This window comes from Maniola hyperantus, chromosome 8, assembly GCF_902806685.2.
Source record: "Maniola hyperantus chromosome 8, iAphHyp1.2, whole genome shotgun sequence".
NCBI classification, from domain to species: domain Eukaryota; kingdom Metazoa; phylum Arthropoda; class Insecta; order Lepidoptera; family Nymphalidae; genus Maniola; species Maniola hyperantus.
This window is the reverse complement of record NC_048543.1, coordinates 3,266,722-3,286,865: the sequence shown is the minus strand read 5'-3', so window position 1 is coordinate 3,286,865 and position 20,144 is coordinate 3,266,722. Positions and strand designations below refer to the sequence as shown.

The 20,144-nt window shown below is 34.9% G+C and overlaps 1 protein-coding gene across 2 annotated transcripts in view; it reads left to right on the top strand.

The window, feature by feature from the left end:
• bark (protein bark beetle) overlaps positions 1–13,638 on the top strand; it is a 34,702-nt gene extending 21,064 nt beyond the window's left edge. The window contains exons 2-15 of one of the 2 annotated variants that reach the window (XM_034970893.2): positions 801–964; positions 1,117–7,331; positions 7,428–7,639; positions 7,722–7,857; positions 7,966–8,185; positions 8,599–8,724; positions 9,158–9,187; positions 9,515–9,643; positions 9,854–9,986; positions 10,426–10,627; positions 10,770–10,902; positions 10,987–11,107; positions 11,195–11,819; positions 11,973–13,638. In XM_034970893.2, the coding sequence (XP_034826784.1) occupies positions 801–964; positions 1,117–7,331; positions 7,428–7,639; positions 7,722–7,857; positions 7,966–8,185; positions 8,599–8,724; positions 9,158–9,187; positions 9,515–9,643; positions 9,854–9,986; positions 10,426–10,627; positions 10,770–10,902; positions 10,987–11,107; positions 11,195–11,819; positions 11,973–12,205 (8,679 nt within the window). In that variant the 3' untranslated portion in view covers positions 12,206–13,638. The remainder of the gene's footprint in view (positions 1–800; positions 965–1,116; positions 7,332–7,427; positions 7,640–7,721; positions 7,858–7,965; positions 8,186–8,598; positions 8,725–9,157; positions 9,188–9,514; positions 9,644–9,853; positions 9,987–10,425; positions 10,628–10,769; positions 10,903–10,986; positions 11,108–11,194; positions 11,820–11,972) is intronic. The other variant, XM_034970894.2, reaches the window with a different exon arrangement.
• The last annotated feature ends 6,506 nt before the right edge of the window (positions 13,639–20,144 follow it).

Genomic DNA, 20,144 nt, shown 5'->3' with positions numbered 1-20,144 from the left:
TTTAAATACTAAAGATTCAAATAAAAAAAACAAAGAACTTAACAGAAATTAAAAGCAAAAGAACACAAAATTCAGCGTGATGGTAAACAAACAATAGCCATTAGCCATAACCGTTTCTTTGCCAAATTTTATTATTGTGAAAACAGTATTCATTAACAACTTTCGCAACAATTCCTTCTGAACAATGAAATTGCAAAATGCTTTTTGCTTGAACATTCAGCTTTGATTTGATGATGTAAACAGCGGGGGCGATTCGTATCGCGAATAGGCGGACGTGCGAAACGGACGTCGAACTGAGTTCCGTCGGTATGTTTCGAAAACAAGAGTATAAAATAAAATGAGTTGGAAACAAAGATAAAGACAATGTATTTTATGCTTCGAACTAAACCGTGTGATAGACAATGGACGGCGGAAAGTCCCGTTCAGCTTGAGCCGTTTCATAAAATCTATGCAAAAGTTATCCATATAAATTATTCAAACGGCCAAAAGGAATGTCCAAATTTTTAAGTGTAAATCCTGCTTATCAATCAAATACAAGATGCAATGCTCCTTTATTCATTTGCATGATACAGAATAACAGACGACTATTATTACTATAAGGAGGTTGCGTCTAGAAAGTACTTACACATAAAATTAGATAATTTTAAAGCGTGGTTTTATTGGTAATATGGTCCAGGACTCCAGGTTCGGAGACCAGTAGTCAGTACATATTTTCCAGAACCATCTTTTACCAAAATATGTGTTTTAGAAAAAAATGAGCAAATTACTTTTTAAATGTCAAATTACTTTCCTCTTTTCAGGGAGAAGCTGGAAAAAATATAACATTCACGAGCACGGAAGAATCACAAAAGCAACCAAGGCCATTTCCTGACATCCGTTTAGTGGATGGACCGTCGATATTAGCGGGAAGAGTTCAAATCTTGCACAGGGGACAATGGAGATCCGTGTGTACAAATTCAAGGAAGTAAGTTTTTAACATCATTAATTATCAAAATAGTCATAATATTATTATAAGTAAATCGTCTAAAGTAAATTTAAAAGTTTAATCCAGAGTACTTTTTAATAGAAATCCATTTTAGAAAACAAATAAATGATAGAAAACATGTTATTTTCCAGTTGGACCATCAACGACATGGAAACAGCGTGCAGGCAATTAGGGTTCATGGGCGGAACATTTTACAACTGGATGGATCGGCAGCCAGGCCGGAGAGCACGGCTCTTACTCGAGGAACCCAAGTGTAAAGGCACAGAGTATGATCTCTTTCAATGCGATTGGAATTCAAGAGAGTTAGGATCTGGTGTTTGCGACTTTCATCCCGACCTTGGTATCCAGTGCTTGCCACATCATGACGATAATGAGCTGGGTCATTCAGGAATCCACTGGAGAGGAATACGATTTGAAAATGCAGTTTTCGAAAGAATACTCACAGCCGAAAATACACTATTTGTCCCAACGTCTATGTCCAGACTAGTGCACGTCGTAATAAGAAACGCGGGAATGGGGAGAGATAATAACGCAACAAGTGCTCTAGACGTAATAGGCGTACCACCGATGATGGAGGACATAGAAATATCAAACTCCGCATTCAATGCTATAAACGTTACCGCCCCAAATGCTCCCATAATAATTAACAACTGCACAATACAAAACAATAGAGGTTACGGCATATATGTTAATTCAACCTATGGTATGACAAAGATTGAAAATTGCCTGATTCACGACAACGGCGGTGATGGGGTCAAATACGTGGTTCACGAAATTAATTTAGACGAAAAGTTTGATCGAAGCGAAATATTCGATTTATGCACGCTAGCATCTACACCTAGTCAAACGTTTCCAATTCATATGTCTATCGAACAATCAAGATATTCAAACATGGAAAGAGACTGCAGCCAAAAGTTTTACACGCGACCAGATCATGTCCTTACTCTAAATTTTTTGAAGATAATGACTAATACAAATGATACGGGTGAAATTTTTGTTTACGATGGCTTGACACCAAATGACAAACTTTTGCTAATGTTCAGCATTAGAAATAACACACGACCACAAAGTGTTACATCAACGAGAAGTCGAATGCATGTGAGATTTCATGCCAATACTAGAACCGATATTGTTGGCTTTCTAAGACTAACTTCTGGTATCAGTAAAACGTACGATTTAAATGTAACGGACACAATAATTTCAGACAATAATGGTAGAGGCGTTGTGATAGAAAATCTTAGATCCCAAATTCATATTCATCGTACATCGATATCAAATAATAATCATGTGGCTGGCTTACAAGTAGTTAGTGGTGCAGGAGATATTAACGTTACTGAAAGTAGAATATCGTTCAATCAAGGTGATGGTGTGAATATAACTGTGACAGGTGGAAATCGAAATATATCACGAAGTATATTGAGCTCAAATCAAGGATATGGTATTGCTGTTTGGATTAACAATACTCAAGAAACAGAATACGTTCCATTAAATCAAACAACAGTTGTTGAATACTCTGAAATATTTAAGAACCTAGAAGTAGGCATTTTACATGGAAATTTTTGTGGAGAGAGTTGGGTTAATGTTACAGGAAATTGGTTTAATGCAAGTATAGAAAGCACAGTAGATATTTCTACGTGCTGGAGATTGAATGACCCTATAAAACTGCTCAATTTACAAATAGGACATAATAGATTCTATCAAAATCAACGAGTGCCAATTAGAATTCAACCTGCTCTTAATGTTATTGGAAGAATCGAGCACAATTATTTTGAACAAGGTGATTACGGTGCTATCGCTATATTAAACAGAATAAAAGGAATATATCTAGAAGAATTTGAAATATTGCCTGCTCGATTTCTTATACAACATAACTACTTTTATGGCAACAAAGGACCATTTGTGGTAAACCTTGGTCTATCGCCGTACAGCGATCTCCAATACATTTTATTTTCTAGAAATTTTTTACGAGATAATAAAGTAAAAGAACCGTTTGAACCCATAGAGGGCTTGTCATCTAGACTTATTCCGAGAAGCCGAGTAGCAGCAACTATTGTTTTAGCTTCAAGCAATATTGATGTTTACAGAAATATAATAAATAACCCAGAAGCCCAATACGAAATAGGATCACATGTAGAGGACCAAAGTAAAATTCTCAATTGCACTTATAACTGGCTCGGATATGCGGAAGAAGAAAAAGTTTATAAAAGATTATTCCATAGAAAAGATAGATATAATTTAGCTAAAATAGCATTTATGCCTTACTTACTTCATAACAGTAACCCTGGTGCAACGCAGATAAATTACAATTCACTCTATGTGCCTCAGTTTAACGCACCTGGATCATCTGTAGTCGGTGGAGAAGTGGAAGGAATAGAAATAATTAGACAAGGAGAATACGATGTAGATAAGGATATAAATATTCGCCCCGGTGGTAGGTTAATTTTACAACCAGGAGTCACATTAAAGTTTCCGCCTGCTATTGGTATGATGGTTGCTGGTAAAATAGAAGCAAGAGGAAAACGACCCAACGATATTGCGTTCACCTTGAAAGAAGAAGTTGTTATGACAAATGATAGTATATATGAAATTGACCTAGAGTTAGAACCTACCACACCAGGATATCAGGAACCGATTGTACCAATAAGACTTTTGGGTGGTAGAACTCCTCACGAAGGAAGGTTGCAAGTTCGAATTGATGGTAAATGGGGAACAGTATGTAATTACGGATGGAATATAGTAAATGCAGCGTTAGTGTGTAATCAAGTTGGCTTAGCTTTAAATCCAGATGATTGGTTTTTGGAACCTATTGAAATACCAAGTGCTGGTATGACTGAGGATATAATATTATCTAATGTGGATTGTTCAGAATTTGATAATGATATAACAAAATGCAGAGCAGAAACAATTGAGAGTTTTGAAAATTCTTGCACACATGATAATGATGTTGGCGTAAGATGCTACGAAACCAGTTGGGCAGGAGTCCGATTCAGCGTTATCGCCGAAAGGGCAGACTTACAATACGTAAGTATTGAAAAAGCAGGTCTTCTTGATTATTCGTCTAACTCATTTAAGCCTGCCCTGCAAATAGATTTTGCGCGACATAGTTTAGAAAGTGTTAAAGTGGCAAACAACTACCATGATGGATTAGGAATACTGTACTCTGATTTATATGGGGTTGATGCGATTAATACAGTGCGCAATTCTGAATTCAGTAACAACAGAGGCAGTGGCATGAGTTTTAAACAGTTAGGTCTAAAAGTTTATAGCTCTATTATAGAGAATAATAATTTAGCTGGTATATTTCACAACCCACATATAACAGGCCGTCAGCAAAGAGAACTAGCAGGTTGGTTCAATTTGGATCCTGGGTTTAACTTAGACGAATCTAATTATCGCCCAATAATGATACCCGAATATGAAACGGATATATCTTTAGTGAATGGAGAAACCAGACATTTAGTGTTTACTAAACATAATGGTGAAAATATTGTGAAAACGTATAATATTAAATGCAACCCTGGCTTTGTACTTGGACTTCAACTTTTAAATCCAATACACAATTTCTCTACTGAAAGTATATGCATTTACGATTCTCAAAACATTAACGAAGCCAGTACTGTATGGTGCTTGGATCGTGATTTATCCACATTTCCGACAGCAAGTATTACTTTTGGAGTTGTATTAAAATACGAAAGTGGTCTTAGAGCTTTAGGTAATGTAATCCTAGTAGTAACTGCGATAGAAGCGCCGATACAAAACATCAGAAACAGAATTATAAGTGGCCCCATTCCAACTCTTCAAGTTGTTAATACAAAAATAAAAGGAAATACAAAGGGCATTAAAGCTTCATATTATAACCGTTATTTAAATGAAATTGGTGATCATTTTCTACGTAAAGCTAATGAGACCATGAAGATAATAAATTGTGAAATAGCACATAATACAGAAGAAGCAATTTACATCAATACACCTTTCTGGGATATTCATGAAAGCAACATAACAGAGATAACATTAATGATAAATAACAGTCTAATTACAGACAATGGAAAAGGTATACATCACTTCGCCCGAGATTTAAGAAGCTCTAATAACCTTTATCATTATATAATGCAGGATAATACTTTTGAAAGGAACAAATACGGAGGTTTCGATATAAGTTTGCCATATGTCTGGCAATATAATGAGAACTTCACCCATTCGGTGTATTCACATAACAACACTTGGCGTAGTAATAACAAATTTGGGTTTGTTATAGATGGACATTTTGCTTCAGTTAACATAACAAAAAACGTTTTTATTCATAATCACTGTAAGACAGGTCTTATTTCTATACGAGGAATGGAGAAGAAAATGAAGATAGATGGAAATATGATAGAACACAATAATGGTCAGAACATGGTGGAGTTTTTTATGGACAGTCAAAGTGAAATAATGGGATTTGTCTATGCGGTTTTCGTGTATAATCAAGTGAAACACAATAGATATATAACACTTGAAAACCGTGGTGCCTTGACGAGAAGTGTTGAGCCTACGTACGTTATAGGATTTAAAGGTATTCAGAAAGTAAAAGTGAGCAGAAATCTTTTTGGAAATAATGCTTTACAATATACCTTAGTAGCTGGAATTAAAACAGCTAAAATCAATAACCTGCTTGATGTTGTTGAAAATTGGTGGGGTAGTGCTGATGAGAAAGAAATAAGAAACCAAATATTTGACTTTGATGATTGGAACAATCACGCAGTTGCTACATATATGCCGTATTTACTTGAAGACAGCTTTGATTCCAGTGTATCTGCAACATTTAGCCCCGAAAATACTATTAATTTAGATGAACTTGGTGGAAGGTTAACGTCGGATCTTACGCTAGATGCACGTATTACGCCTTATATCATTAAATCTGATATCACTGTAATGCCGGACGTTACACTTACCATTAATCCTGGAGTTGTGATGGAGTTTGCTCCAAATGTTGGTATACTTGTTATGGGAACTCTTTACGCAATTGGTCATAGTCAGTTACCAATTTTCATGAAACCAAAATCATTAATGTCCAATGTAGAGGCCAGTGAAATCGAGAAAAGGGACACTAGTCTGTATTCATCTAGTCACCATAAACATAGAAGACAGTTAGAAACACTTATTGTTCAAGACTCGATCAGGCTATGTACAGGTAGAAATTGTTCCATCGGTGACAATGATATAGCGAGAAAAAATGAAGGATTCTTAGAATATTATAACAGGACAACTTTACAGTGGGTACCTATGTGCGATAGCAGATTTACAGAGAGAAATGCGCAAGTAGTATGCCGAGAGTTAGGCTTTGATCCAATAAACATATTTTTTGCACTCGACAGACGAGTAGAATATCACAGTAATTCTCTCTCACGTATATGGTCATGGCCCGAACCATTACAATGTGTTGGCACAGAAGATCGTTACGAAGATTGCCCAATTCGGTTGAATGGTCAACTGTTCGGGCATCGACATGAATGCAAATGGGATTCTGATTTTGTATTCATCCACTGTGGTTCAAGAAATTTAGACGAAAATCTTGATTATTGGGGTGGAATAAGATTTACTAATCCAGAATTCGAATATTCTCTCTACGAGCACAGAATTCATGATCATCATACACATGAGACCTTAAAAAAAGTTGAAAGTCAATTGAAGCACGTGCAAATTGTTGGAGCAGGTATATTGCACAATGAAAAATCACCTGCTGTTCAAAGTGTCGTAAAAAATCCAAGTATTGAAAACGTTAACATAAGTAACTGTGCGCACCATGGCATTAATTTGGTATCACCTACGGATACAATAAGTGTATCGTTTAATTCTATAAGTGATATATTAGGGGAAGGAGTCAGCGCTATATCTTTGAATGGCGAAGGTAGAGAGTCAGAAGAGTCAAGCTTTACACCTTTGAGGGAACTCAGTCTTCCTTACCATTTGTTTTCTCTGATCGATATATGCGATAGTTCGAAAGTTATAACTGTAGAAGAGAGAGTACTGATATATTACAAATATGATAACAACCCAGTAAATTGTGTAAAAATTTTCAAAAGCATGTACAGAGTAAAACCTTTTGGGTTCAGACTGCTACAGTTTAATTTATTCAATCAGACCCTTAACTATGGAAAACGAGATTCAATAACTTTATATGATGGAGACATCTATAATATAACAGCACCCCAAATTGGATATCTAGAAAATGGATCGCCAAATGAAAAGAAGTTGTTTAGAACTGAAAGCGCAAGTCTAAGCGTCAAACTGTTTGCCAATGGTGCTTCAGCAGGGCACGGATTTATTGCTGAAATAGTCACACTTCCAATATCTGCTATTGGTATTAGTAAGTATCATCAACATTATTTTTATTACTAGCTAATACAATAGACTAAGATACAATAAACTAAGAATTTTTGTTTAACTATCTGAACCATTTCAGGTCGCGACGTTCAACATAATATATCAAACACTGAGTTTATCAATAATCGCGACGGCGCTATCACATACCAATCTGTAGGCGAAGTTAATCCGCTAGTGGCCATCTCAAGGAATGAAATTACTCGCAACTGTCTCAAACTTTACGGCAACTTCACTACATGCCAAGCTGCTGTAATAGTTGATGTCCAGAACACACAGACTCTAGTATTTAGAGTAAGTGATATTAATGAAACCGAAGTAACGACATCGTTTCTTTTCTATTCTCCTAGTTTAAGGAATATATCCCTTGTTTCAGAACAATCTAGTGCGCAATAATGTTGGGGGTATACTTGTTAGAGCCGATTCACGAAGTTCGGCTACTTCTCTCCGTGGTTGGATTCACAACAATCTATTTTTGTCTAATCACGATCTTCCCTGTCTCAAAGTTGAAGGTAAGTTTATCAAAATTGAAAACTTTTACCCATTGAATTTTAAATATATTTCTAAGCTTTTTCTAGTTTCTCTTTGGCGTCTCATAATCCATTATTTATTATATTCAGGTCGTCAGTCATCACCATATCAAGAAGTGACAATATACCGTAATTATTTCACCCGCAACCGAGCAAACTATACAGATGTCATAGTTCTACGCCAAGTGGTATCCAATTTCACGCACAACTACGTACACCGAAATACAGGGCTCAGGATTTTGGAAGTGTCTGGTTTCCATAAAGTGCGCTTGCCGATCTACCAAACAACATCGCATAACGGATTTTATAGGTACGTTTATTTACTTGAATATCACTATTAGAACACCTATCTACTTAATTCGAGTTTTTCCTATGTTAGATACTTGATTATGTCCATTTCCTTTCCTTTTTTATAAGTCGTCGGTTTACCTATTGCAAGCACTCACTAATATCAAAAATCATTAATTATAGTTAAAACAACTATAAACTGAGTTTTATTATATAACTTGTCTTGGCGATTATAGAATTACAGACGAATTCATAGTTATTGTAAACTGAATCTACCTGATTTGAATTCTTGTAGTAAATCGACGTTCTACTAGCTGGAATATTTGTTTCACAACGCACGTCATCACTTTCAGCCAGGTCTTCAGTTGGATCTATCCTATAACTTCTACTTACCTATGGAAGTTTTTCGAATTTAATCGCATCAATGTTTTTCAGAAACTATGCTTTAGATCGCGATGGCCGTGCAACAGTGGTTGCTGGTACAGCTGGCCAGCACTATGTTGATAACATCTTCTTCAACCCCGATAACGATTATGAAATGATTACCGTCAACAGATCCATGTAAGTTTTCTAAGGTTCTAAGTATGACACTAATACTAATTGTAAGTTATATATTGTCAAAATGTACATCGATTGACGATTTTATAGTGATAGTTTTAACTGAGCATATTTTGATCAATTATATTTATGTTTATTAGTTGGACGCTTGGAGGAAGCTTTGCATGATTGTTTATTATTAAGTATCTATTCGATAAGTATCTTTGTCGACGGTTATATTGTGCTTATTTGAATCCAGAAATAGCACAAAATTTTCGATTCTGTTGAGACATATTTTTGTTAAAATTGCAGTTAAGTAGGTATGTGCTTTTACTGGTAGGTACTACTGCTATTATCGCATTTATTTGAGTATCCAAAATAAGCGATCGAAATCAATTTTTTTAAAATAAACTAATAAATTGCATGTTTCTTTTTTGCATGGCTGGGCGGACCTTAGCTTTGTCGATTTTAACCCAAATTATATGAGGTAAGTTCTGCGTGACCTACTTATTATAATAACTTCTGTGTTAACTGTAAAAGTATTTTAGTTACGTTTTCTAAACCACAATATGGGTACTGGGACTTAGTTTGAGATGGCATCTTTCTGGACTATAATCGGGGTAAGCTTGCCTTAATTGTCCATATTTTCAAATGTACCTATGTTATTGAGATACGAAATATTTTTTATTGTTTTAGTTTTAGTTTCATATTTTTGCAGTTTACTTAATTATTTCTCATATAAAAACAAAAGCCAACGTAAGGACTCTAAAAATTCTTTGTCAATCCGAATTTATCCAACAATTGTGTCTTTTAGCGCTCTTGACCTGTGGCGTACGCGAATAGATGCCAAACACAACTACTGGAGCTACAACGAAAGCCTTGCTGTAGCGGGCCGTATCAGAGACGAGTCAGACAACCCGTTGCTACTTGAAGTAGATTATAGGTAGGTTTTGCTAATCTTCTTCTTTCGCTTCAAATATAGTATCAACTTCTTAATCTTGATTACAATTTTCAAGTTTAAGATTATATTTGATCCATTATTGATTTATTTTAGATGTTTCTTACTTAGTTGGCACTTGGCAAATCGTAATCCAGGAATTACAAAGAGCTGTATCTGAGAATTTTTATTTCGAAATAACTATTTTGTTTCCAGGCCATTCTACATGAACAATCTGACAATATTGGGTGGAGGTAAATGTCCACCCGGATGGGACCCAGTAGCTGGAACCTGCTATATGTACGTGGGTGCTCCTATGACATATGAGGAGGCAAGACTTTTCTGCTTGGTGAGCATCTTATTTTTAAGCGTTCTAATATTACTGAAATAGTTACATCTCTTCATGTTGGTCTTAGTAAAGTAGACAGGAAATTTCGACAGATCAGGAATAGATACTCCAAGGGAGAAGTTATCTGATTTAAAAAATTAAAGAGCTTAAAGATTGAGTGACCTCTGCTCTAAAACAAACAAAAAATTAGAACTGATGTGACCTACCAGTTCAAATCAAATTAAAGTAGGAAATGAAGACAGAATGGCCTACACATTATGGTATATACAATAAGCTATAGTATAAACAACAACAAGGAGAAGTTTAAACAACTGACTACTGACCCTCAATAATAGATAGGGACTAGAAGAAGAAGATAGAATATGTCAATATCAATTTTTCATCGAGTAATGCAGATGTTAAGACCCATTTAAATTCTGGTTTAAATTTTCTGTTACAGTCTGACAATTCATCAATGCCATACGTATCCGGCAACTACGACGTGCTGTATGAGTTCATACAACGCCAGAACCAATGGTTCCAGTATGGAGACAGGGTGTGGGTCAACCATATCGACTACGTTACTCAGTGCACTTCTTTCGCCTTCTCAAATATAGAGATAACGGATTGTAATCAAAAGAATACTTTCATTTGCGAAATCGGTAACTTTATTTCTTTCATCCTCTAACTGTTTTATGCAAACTAGTCAAACTATTTGAAGCATACTGTTAAAAATTTTGCTTTAGCAATATCCCTAAAAAATATGAAATTGTCAACTTAACAATAAAAATGTTTTTATTCTAGATCCTAAAATAACCATCGATCCAATGTCGTGGCGTGGAGATACATTGGCCGTTGCGTTCGTTGGAGTACTCCTAGCAACCGTTGTTTTAGTTGCAGCTGCACTTATCTGCTGGTACTCCAAATCTAAGCACAGGTAATTTTTGATATTACTGAGGTTTTCTATTGCACATAGGTTTGCTTTTCAATTTAATCTGTTTTCAATCTGTTTCTATTTCAGACATCTTCAAAGATTAGAACGACGTAACTCTATTAGACAATCTCTACATTCTGTCCGTTCAATCGGCAGTATCAATGGAGGATTCCCCGATACGCCTTATAGGAGAAAAATGACGCAAATGGTAACGAGCCCACATAAATTTGGAGATAAGTCTATAGAATCTTTAGAACAATTTTTTTAGTCCTAATATCATTATCATCTTTCACAGAGTACCCGCTCAACAGATACTCTAACAAAAGGGTCTGACTACAAAAAAATGCTCGCATCCACAGCGTCTATGGAGTCAATGGAAAAAAGTCAATTCAATTCCTCCATAGAAGACAACCATAGCTTCGACATTTACGAGGCTCATAACCCAAATAATGTCATCCAGCTCAAGCACAGCACATTTAATAAGAAACCCGCTTCACCAGAATATAGTGTCCCACAAAACACAAAGTATGACCTGGCTTATAAAAATGAAGGATACAGAGAAAATTCTGGTGCAAGTGCTGCACCGTCAATGAATACCGTTGCAACGGAAGAATTGCCAATCATACATCACCCAGGTGGTCTCACGTCACCCCAAGATGATGACACTTTATCACCGACAAGCGACTCGCAATATTTCACATCGGATACGCTACCCTTAAGAGGGATCGACAAATCTGAAGAACCGATGTTCTTCAGACAGGACTTAGAGAGGGAGGGGAAGATGTTCGGGCCATATGGAGCGCCGAACCACGGTGGACAGCCAAGATTGTCGTTCTTAATGGAGTTGAGGCAGAGGATGCCGGAACAACCTCAACCCGGGGCTATGCCTACAACTACTTTCGGACAGAGGAAACTTGAAGGTATATTTGCTTTGAATTAAATCTCGGATGTTTTTTAAATACGCTATGCGACATGAAACTTTAATAACCCGCAAAGGATCTTTCCTTTCACAACCAAGAAATGATGTTTGTCTAAGTTTTCACTGACTTATTTCTCTCATTTTTACTTTACAGATGAACCTCAATACTACGACGATCGACTACCAAGCCCACTACAAACTCCCGACTATCCTTACGACTCTTCCCCGCACTCGTCCCCAGACCTCTCATATCCTTCTGATTTCCATGCTCGCTCCCGATCTGAAGCATTATTAGAAACGAATTTCGACTTCGAGGATTCGCAAATGAACCCACAACTCTCCGAAGACAGCCGATCTCACAGTCAACCCTTGGAAACTGCAATGTAATGATTAATAAGTTAACCAAAAATCTATTTTAAACGTTATGTTTTAGTAACAGGGTTGAATACTGCTTAACGTATTATAGGGTTGTATATTATTATGACAGTTGTTATCTTTATCTGAAAAATTAGGGTAGTGAACAGACTTTGTGTTTATACTACTACCGCTTAATAAGACTATTAAACACCGTCATTAGAATAACCGTCTACTAGTGGCCTTAAAAAAAGAAAACTATAAATATTTTTGAAGAATATTATATCTATTAAAAACTAAATATGATTCATGTATATTATAGCTATTGTAATTTTTGCCTGATAGGTACTTAGTTCTTAAGAAATGTAACTAAATATAAGACATACTACGAAAAGACTGAAAACGTCTTAGGTACAATTAGGTACTGCACTCTTGCATTTATTTACAATATCTATCTTTATGTAATCCTTTTTTCAACTACTAGGTAGTACGTTCAGTCAAACATCCTAAAATTATTTCAAAGCTATTAAAAAAATATTACCTACGGCTACGGGTTAGCCACTTCCGAAAAATTATTTTTAATAAAAAATAAAATAATATAGGACTGAGGATGTTAAATAAAAAACATGATCTCATTAATTGACATGAAATTGTTCAGTCAATTATCGATATAAAATCGATTAGGTAGGATTAAGACTACCTACGGCCACTTTTATAAATTACATTGGCAAAATTAGTTTGCGCAGAAAAGCGCAACTTCGCTTCGCGCAACACCCCGCATACCCGCACAGCCCCCACGCTAACCCAGTGCGGGCGAGCGCGAGTGACGTGCGGGTGTGCGGGGCGTCCACCCGCCTCATACTCCGATTGCCATCTAAACCTGTCGCGGACTATACACATTACGTTGTAATTTTTGTTACCATAGACTACTGCTAAATTTTTAGTAGGTATTTTAAATTTTAACTATAAATATTTTTCAAGAAATAGTTAACTACCTACATTTTGCAAAATATTTATTTAGAGAACTGTGACAATTTGCTATAATATAGGATTAATGAAATTCTTATATCTATGTTGATGTTTATGTCCGTCCTTACATGTAATATAGTCTAGTTTTAAGTAGGTTTATAATTTAAAAGTTTATGCCTAAGTACTTTTCTTAAAATATATTTTAACTGTTTTTCTAACAAAAGTATGTACCCTATTTTTCTATTAGTAGGTACTAAGTATAATTATTTGTTTCTTTATTTATTCTAGATCTAGCCTAAATCAAAATGTATGGCAGCGTTATTATTCTAAGTGTATGCAATACTTATCGCAATTTAATCATTTTGATAAAACTATTTTTACATTTCGTATTATTTTATAGATAGCAACAGATCTAATTTTAACCATGCTTTAATTGTAAAACGTACAAAACTAGGCAAATCGAAAAGAAAAATAATTAAAATGAAATATTTTGGTAAGTTGTATTATTTTTATAGGTAGGTAACTAACTACTTACCTACTTAAATAATTCCCTCCTTAGAACAATAAAATGAAATAAAGGGACCCACAGTAATGGAATGCTCAGTGATGCTCAGGCTGCAGCATAGATTATCTACTATATACTAGAAATAGATGTGCGACTCTAGATTTCTTTTTCAAAGTTACGCGTGTACTCACATCAAGAGGGCACTAAAAGCGCGCTAGGCGTGCGAGAGCGCGAAAATTTAAATGCTATTTAAATGTACTTTACTAGAATATTTTATATTTTTGGAACACGTTTTAAATAAACATTAATAATTCCATTAACGTTTGTTTAAAACATGTTTAAAAATATATATTACAAGACTATGACTCTTTGAGCTACTTAATTATAACTATATTATAGAAAGAAAAAGGTTTTAAGGTTTTGTAAATATTTATTATCATAAATTCGTAACTAGGTAGATACATAAAATACAATAGAATAGAAAACAATACGAAGTGTATGTAAACACTATAAAATACATACCCAAATTCAAGACCCGCAAGATTGTGAAATAATTACTATTCAAATTTAACATTTTCGGTTATTTACTTTTAATAATTTTCAAATTATTACCACAATTGGTGTATTTGTGTAGTCAGAAAACAATAAAATAATTGTTATATGAGCCAAAGATAATTAACATAAAGCTAGCTTTAAGTTTTATTGTAATATTAAAAATAAAAAAAATTAACATAAATTATATTAAATAAAATTCCCTGTAAATAAACTGTAAAATAATAAACATAAATTATACTAAATCAAGTAATCAATAAAACCAATCTACTAGATTGATTTTATTGATGGGAATTTATGTTTACTAGCTTATGCCCGCGATTTCGTTCGCGTGGACTACACAAATTTTGAACCCCTGTTTCACACACTTAGAGTTGATCTTTAACAATGAGATTTTAACATATGAGCTTAATAAAATATGTCATACTGCAAATTGCAAAAATATTAACTACAAAACTTTATAGACACTTCAAAACTGACAGAGTTTCATACAAACTTCAAACCCCTATTTTATCCCTTCAGGGGTTGAATTTTGAAAAATCCTTTCTTAGCGGACGCCTACGTTATAATAGCTATCTGCATGCCGAATTTCAGCGTGATCCGTCCAGTAGTTTGAGCTGTGCGTTGATAGATCAGTCAGTCAGTCAGTCAGTCAGTCACCTTTTCCTTTTATATATAGATTATATTATATTTGACTAGTGCCACAAAGGCAGTAATATTAAAAACATAATTACACAAATTAATCACACAGGATTGGCAAGAGTCTGTGATCAATCTACAATTAACAATTTAATCCCCCATATTTGTTAAAAGGAATACAAAACAATTTACTAAAGAAAACAATTTAGTAAAGACTGCCAAACGGATATAGCTTCTGTTAGATATTGATGCAGAAGATGACTTACGAATGTGCAATAGTTGACAGAAGCTTGAATGATTCCCCTTATCTAAATATATAAAAGGAAAGGGTGACTGACTGACTGACTGACCTATCAACGCACAGCTCAAATTACTGGACGGATCGGGCTGAAATTTGGCATGCAGATAGCTATTTTGAAGTAGGCATCCGCTAAGAAAGGGTTTTTGAAAATTCAACCCCTAAGGGGGTGAAATAGGGGGTTGAAACTTGTGAAGTCCACGCGGACAAAGTCGCGAGCATAAGCTAGTTTTATCAAACGAAGTCTGTAATTCAACTACTGATTTCATTAGATTGCATAAAATAGATTATTTACCTTTATGTGTTTGATAATATCTCAACGCCTGAATTTTTATGCTATCATTTTCAGTATCTGAATTTTTACCTTTTAAAATTTTATTTACATTATTGCACCAGCTGTGAATAATCAATTTGATCACAAAATTTATTATATAATTTTTCAAATTGACTTTGTGTGTATCACATGTTAAAAAATCAAAACTTGTACTCTGATCAACTAATAATTTTATCATTTGACTTTTGCCACTTTTCCCAGGATCATTTTTTAACATGCTTTTTACTATTTTTATTATATTTCTCACACAATTTGAAAAGTTACGCGAGGGTCGGTAAAGAGATCTCCTTGTGATATCGATAGAATGTATGTATTCATCTGCTTGAGGTGGGGTGGTGTCACACAATTCATTATTGCATTTTATACAAGATTTACACACATTCCTTTTTAGCTTTTTTATGACAAACCCTGTCACATACTTTTTAGTTTCAGAGATTATTAATTTGTCTCCAATTTCTGAACTACTATCTGCCAAATTTTCTATACTTAGATCTGTATCCATTGGCTCATTGCTCATCGGGGGCTCTTTGATGTCATTTTCTATCAAAAGACAATCTAAATTTTGTAACATTTTGTTAGGATCTTCCTCACAGTTAGCCCCTAATGAGTGACTTGAATTTAAATTATTTACAAGTAATGTTTTGTAAATAGTAAGTAGTACCAAAGTCTGATGAATTAATTCTAAAGTGAAGAAGGTCTTCAAATATCAGGTCTTTAAAAGTTTCAGAACATTAACAGTACTTACTTGCACAAAATCGTAGCGCTCCTGATACACGCTGACTAAAAACTTGTGCAGCATGTTTTACTTTCATCTTCGGAATTTTCTCTATGAGTACATGAGCTTCTGTTAACTTGTTGCACATTCGTAAGTCATCTTCTCCTGCATCAATATCTAACAGAAGCTTTAAATGTATCCATTTAGCAGTCTTTACTTCGTCCTCCTGTGTGAATCTTAATTCTTTTGTCAGTAAATTGTTTCGTATTCCTTTTAACAAATGTGGGGGATCAAATAAGGGGAATATATTATTATTTTCTACAGCAAAACTACTATCCCTAGGCTCGTTGCCTAATCTAAGACAATCTACTTTAGTCTCTTTTATCAGCTCATTTATAACTTTGTTGTTAATTGTAGATTGATCACAGACAGTTGAGACGACAGCCAATCCTGTTTGATTAATTTGTGTAATTATGTTTTTAATACACCTTTTTAATATTACTGCCTTTGTGGCACTTTTGCAAAACAAATAGCAAATTGGCTGTTTGAACTTAGCTTTTAGCCCCTTTATCATGAATACCAAAACATGGTCAGCAATATTCTCTGTAATTTCATTTCCCCCAAAATCTTCAAATCCGATTACTTGATCGAATGCTGTATTGAAATGTAGGGATGGAGACAAAGACATTTCATCAAAGATTAATACACATAATCGTTGCTCCATCCCCAATTTGTCTGCCGCATTTTTCAAAAGTTTAATTATCGCAGGGTTTAAGCCTGGTTTAATTGTTATTTGTTTAAGGACATCCAGTAATGTTCGTTTTGATGGCAAAGTTAACATTTTTCTCAAAAAGTTATAGCCTTTTGGACTTTTCTTATATATCGAGAGTGACATTAATTTTTCTGCATGATTAAATCTTCTTCCACGGCTTTTTTTGTTATGCTGTGTTAATTGCATTTTTACAAGTGTTTGAGCAGGCATAGGTAAGTATTTTAGAACCTTGTTAAATAATTTTGTTTTTGACATTTTTTTTGCTATCTTTACTTGGTTTCTTTGTTCGAATAATTTATTTTTCAAATTAACTATTTTCCTTAACAATTTCTGAACTTTGAGATTCACATGTCTTTGACCAGCTTTTCCTGAAAAAAAAAAGGTGTTTTTATTAAGTATACATTAACTATTAGACAATTTTCAATACTCTATTCTTGTTAAAATCTTGTTAAACAGTAAAGATTTTTTATCTCTTATTTAATTAAATTAAATTAAATTTATTGGATATTATTACATATTAAATTACATATAAGGAACACAAAAAATACTTATAATACAGATAAAAACAAGTAATAACAATTAAGTAGACCTAGGTCTAGTGGGGTGCCAGCCAGGTAACCTCCCAGTGTGTATGTGTGTATGTGTATTATTTGTTGTTTATGGCCACAACTTACTAGTAATTATTTTTTTCTGAATCTGAGTTTGAGAATATCCTGCTTGGATGTTGTGAACCACAGATGGGGTACTTTGAGCGACCGATTGATTATGTGTAGAACTTTCTGGTTGATTTATTGTATTAGCATCTAGACTTGAATCAATGGCACCTGAAATATGCAAAATAGAGTTTTAGAAGAAGTGTTTATGTTATAATTATTAGTTATACATAGTTAGTTTCTGTCTGCAACTTCATTAGGAGATTTCAGTTTTGAAGATTCCATAGAAACATTTGTACTTATTACATTTGATACCAAGTGGGGTATCCCGTAGCGCTGCCAAGTCGATTTTTTTGATATTAACAATAAACCTCTACAGTTTTGCGGCTTGTTAAGAAAAGTGATCTGTTTTACTCTTGTGTATTACAGAACCCTATGTGCTGTGTCCAACTCGCACTTGGCCAGTTATTTTCTACATAGCAGTTCTTGATTTATCGTGCAAAACGTCGAAAAATACGACTGAAGTATGGGACCCTCTGTGCACAAGTCTGACCCACACTTGGCCAGTGTTTTCAAGCTTCTACAATCTGTGCTTTGACCTATTATTGACATGTCAATCAATGTAATTTCTCAAAATCCTCTCTACTGTAATAACTAATAAATAAAACTCACCAAGGTTAAGAGAAGGAAATGCTGTCTTTGCTAGTCTTTTACTGTGATGGTATAAAAAACGATCTTCAAAGTGGTGATTGCAAATTCGATAATTCGTATATATTTCATCATCAGTCTTGCTTTCTAAATCTTGTCCTACTATCTCTTTCCATTGTTGAAATCGTTTCAAAGAGGAGTGGCCAGGTTTTGGAAAGTGATGCAAAACATCTGAAAAAGTAGTAACATAAAATATGCAATATATTATTGTATTATCTATACTTATTGTACTTATTTACTTAATCTCTATAATATATATATAAAAATGAATCACTGAATGTGTTGCTAAGCGCAAATTTCGAGAACAGCTGAACCGATTTCGCTAATTCTTTTTTTATAATATTCCTTGAAGTACGAGGATGGTTTTTATGGAATTGCCCGAAATCGACTAGGCGGTAAGACGTTCGCTGGGGCAGCTAGTAAAATATAAAAAAACCATAGTCATTAAAGTTCAAAATAATATCTAATGTTGTACCTACGTACCTACACTTAATTACAAAACAAAAAATGTACAGAATTAGTAGTCAATAATCCTTACCAATATTATAAATGCAAAAGTATGTCAGGCTGTCTGTCTGCTAGCTTTTCACAGTCAATTTGTGTAACCGTTTATGATAAAAGTTAGAAGGTACAGAGAAGCTTGCATCCAGGTAAGGACATAGGCTACTTTTGCCTCGGAAAATCAAACAGTTCCCATGGGATTCTTTAAAACGCTAAACCAACGTAGACAAAGTGGCGGGCATCATCTATTTGGTGAAGAGATAGCTTGCATCGGAGACGGTTGTAGGCTACTTTTATCACGGAAAATTGGACTTCTCACGGGATTTCTAAAATGGTTTTTTGGATGATATCCACGTGGACGAAATCGCAGGAATTATTTAGTATCATGATAAAATACCTAATGTACTAATGGAGCATAGAGTTTGACTCGTTTAAGAGATTTGTGTTAGATTACAAGTGAGCTGATTTTAAACTTACCGAATTGCTCACATCCGAACACACATCGAGATCTCCGTGGCATTTTCCCTGCACAAATCTATCGACAGAAAATCTTTTCACAAAGCAAAAACAAGTCCGTAATCCGTAGCCGTGGTCAATCGTTCAGGCATGAATCGAGTCCGTAAATCAATCCTTAGGTAGTTATCGAGGTGGTTAAAGGAAACACAGAGTCCAGTAAACAAAGCAGGGTCAGATAAATTTATCAGAAATAGAAATATTTAGAACCGCACAAACAACAATACACGAAAACATGAAAAGTTTTGAACTTCAACGGTGACCAGGGTTGCCAGATATTTACCAATTGAATTCGCCCGTTTTTTTTTTTTTTTTAATAGATATAGCGAGCAGGCGGGTCACCTGATGTTAAGTGATTACCGCCGCCCATGAACATTTGCAGCACCAGAGGAGCCGCCGATGCGTTGCCGGCCTTTAGGAATTTGTTTTAGGATTTTGCCTGCTGAGTAGCCTAAAATCGCCCGTTTCTATCTTCCAGGGGCCCTACCGCGGTTGTTTGACAGCTACAATGTTACGATCACAATCATCTCTGATTGGTTAATGCTCGCTCACTATTGGCTACAATGCATTGTTGCAACAAGGATTGCACAAATTCAGCCAATCAGAACAATTGAGATTGTAATAATGATTGATACCGGTTTTAGACAATCGCCCTACTGGTAGCCTAAATGGTTACTGGTAGCCAATCGGGATTTTTGGGCGCCGATTGGCCCGCCGAGGTAGCCTAAATGGCGGTAATTCGCCTAATCTGGCACCACTGACGGTGACTGTGGCTGTCCAAATGTTTGTAATTTAAAATTACAACAATGTGCC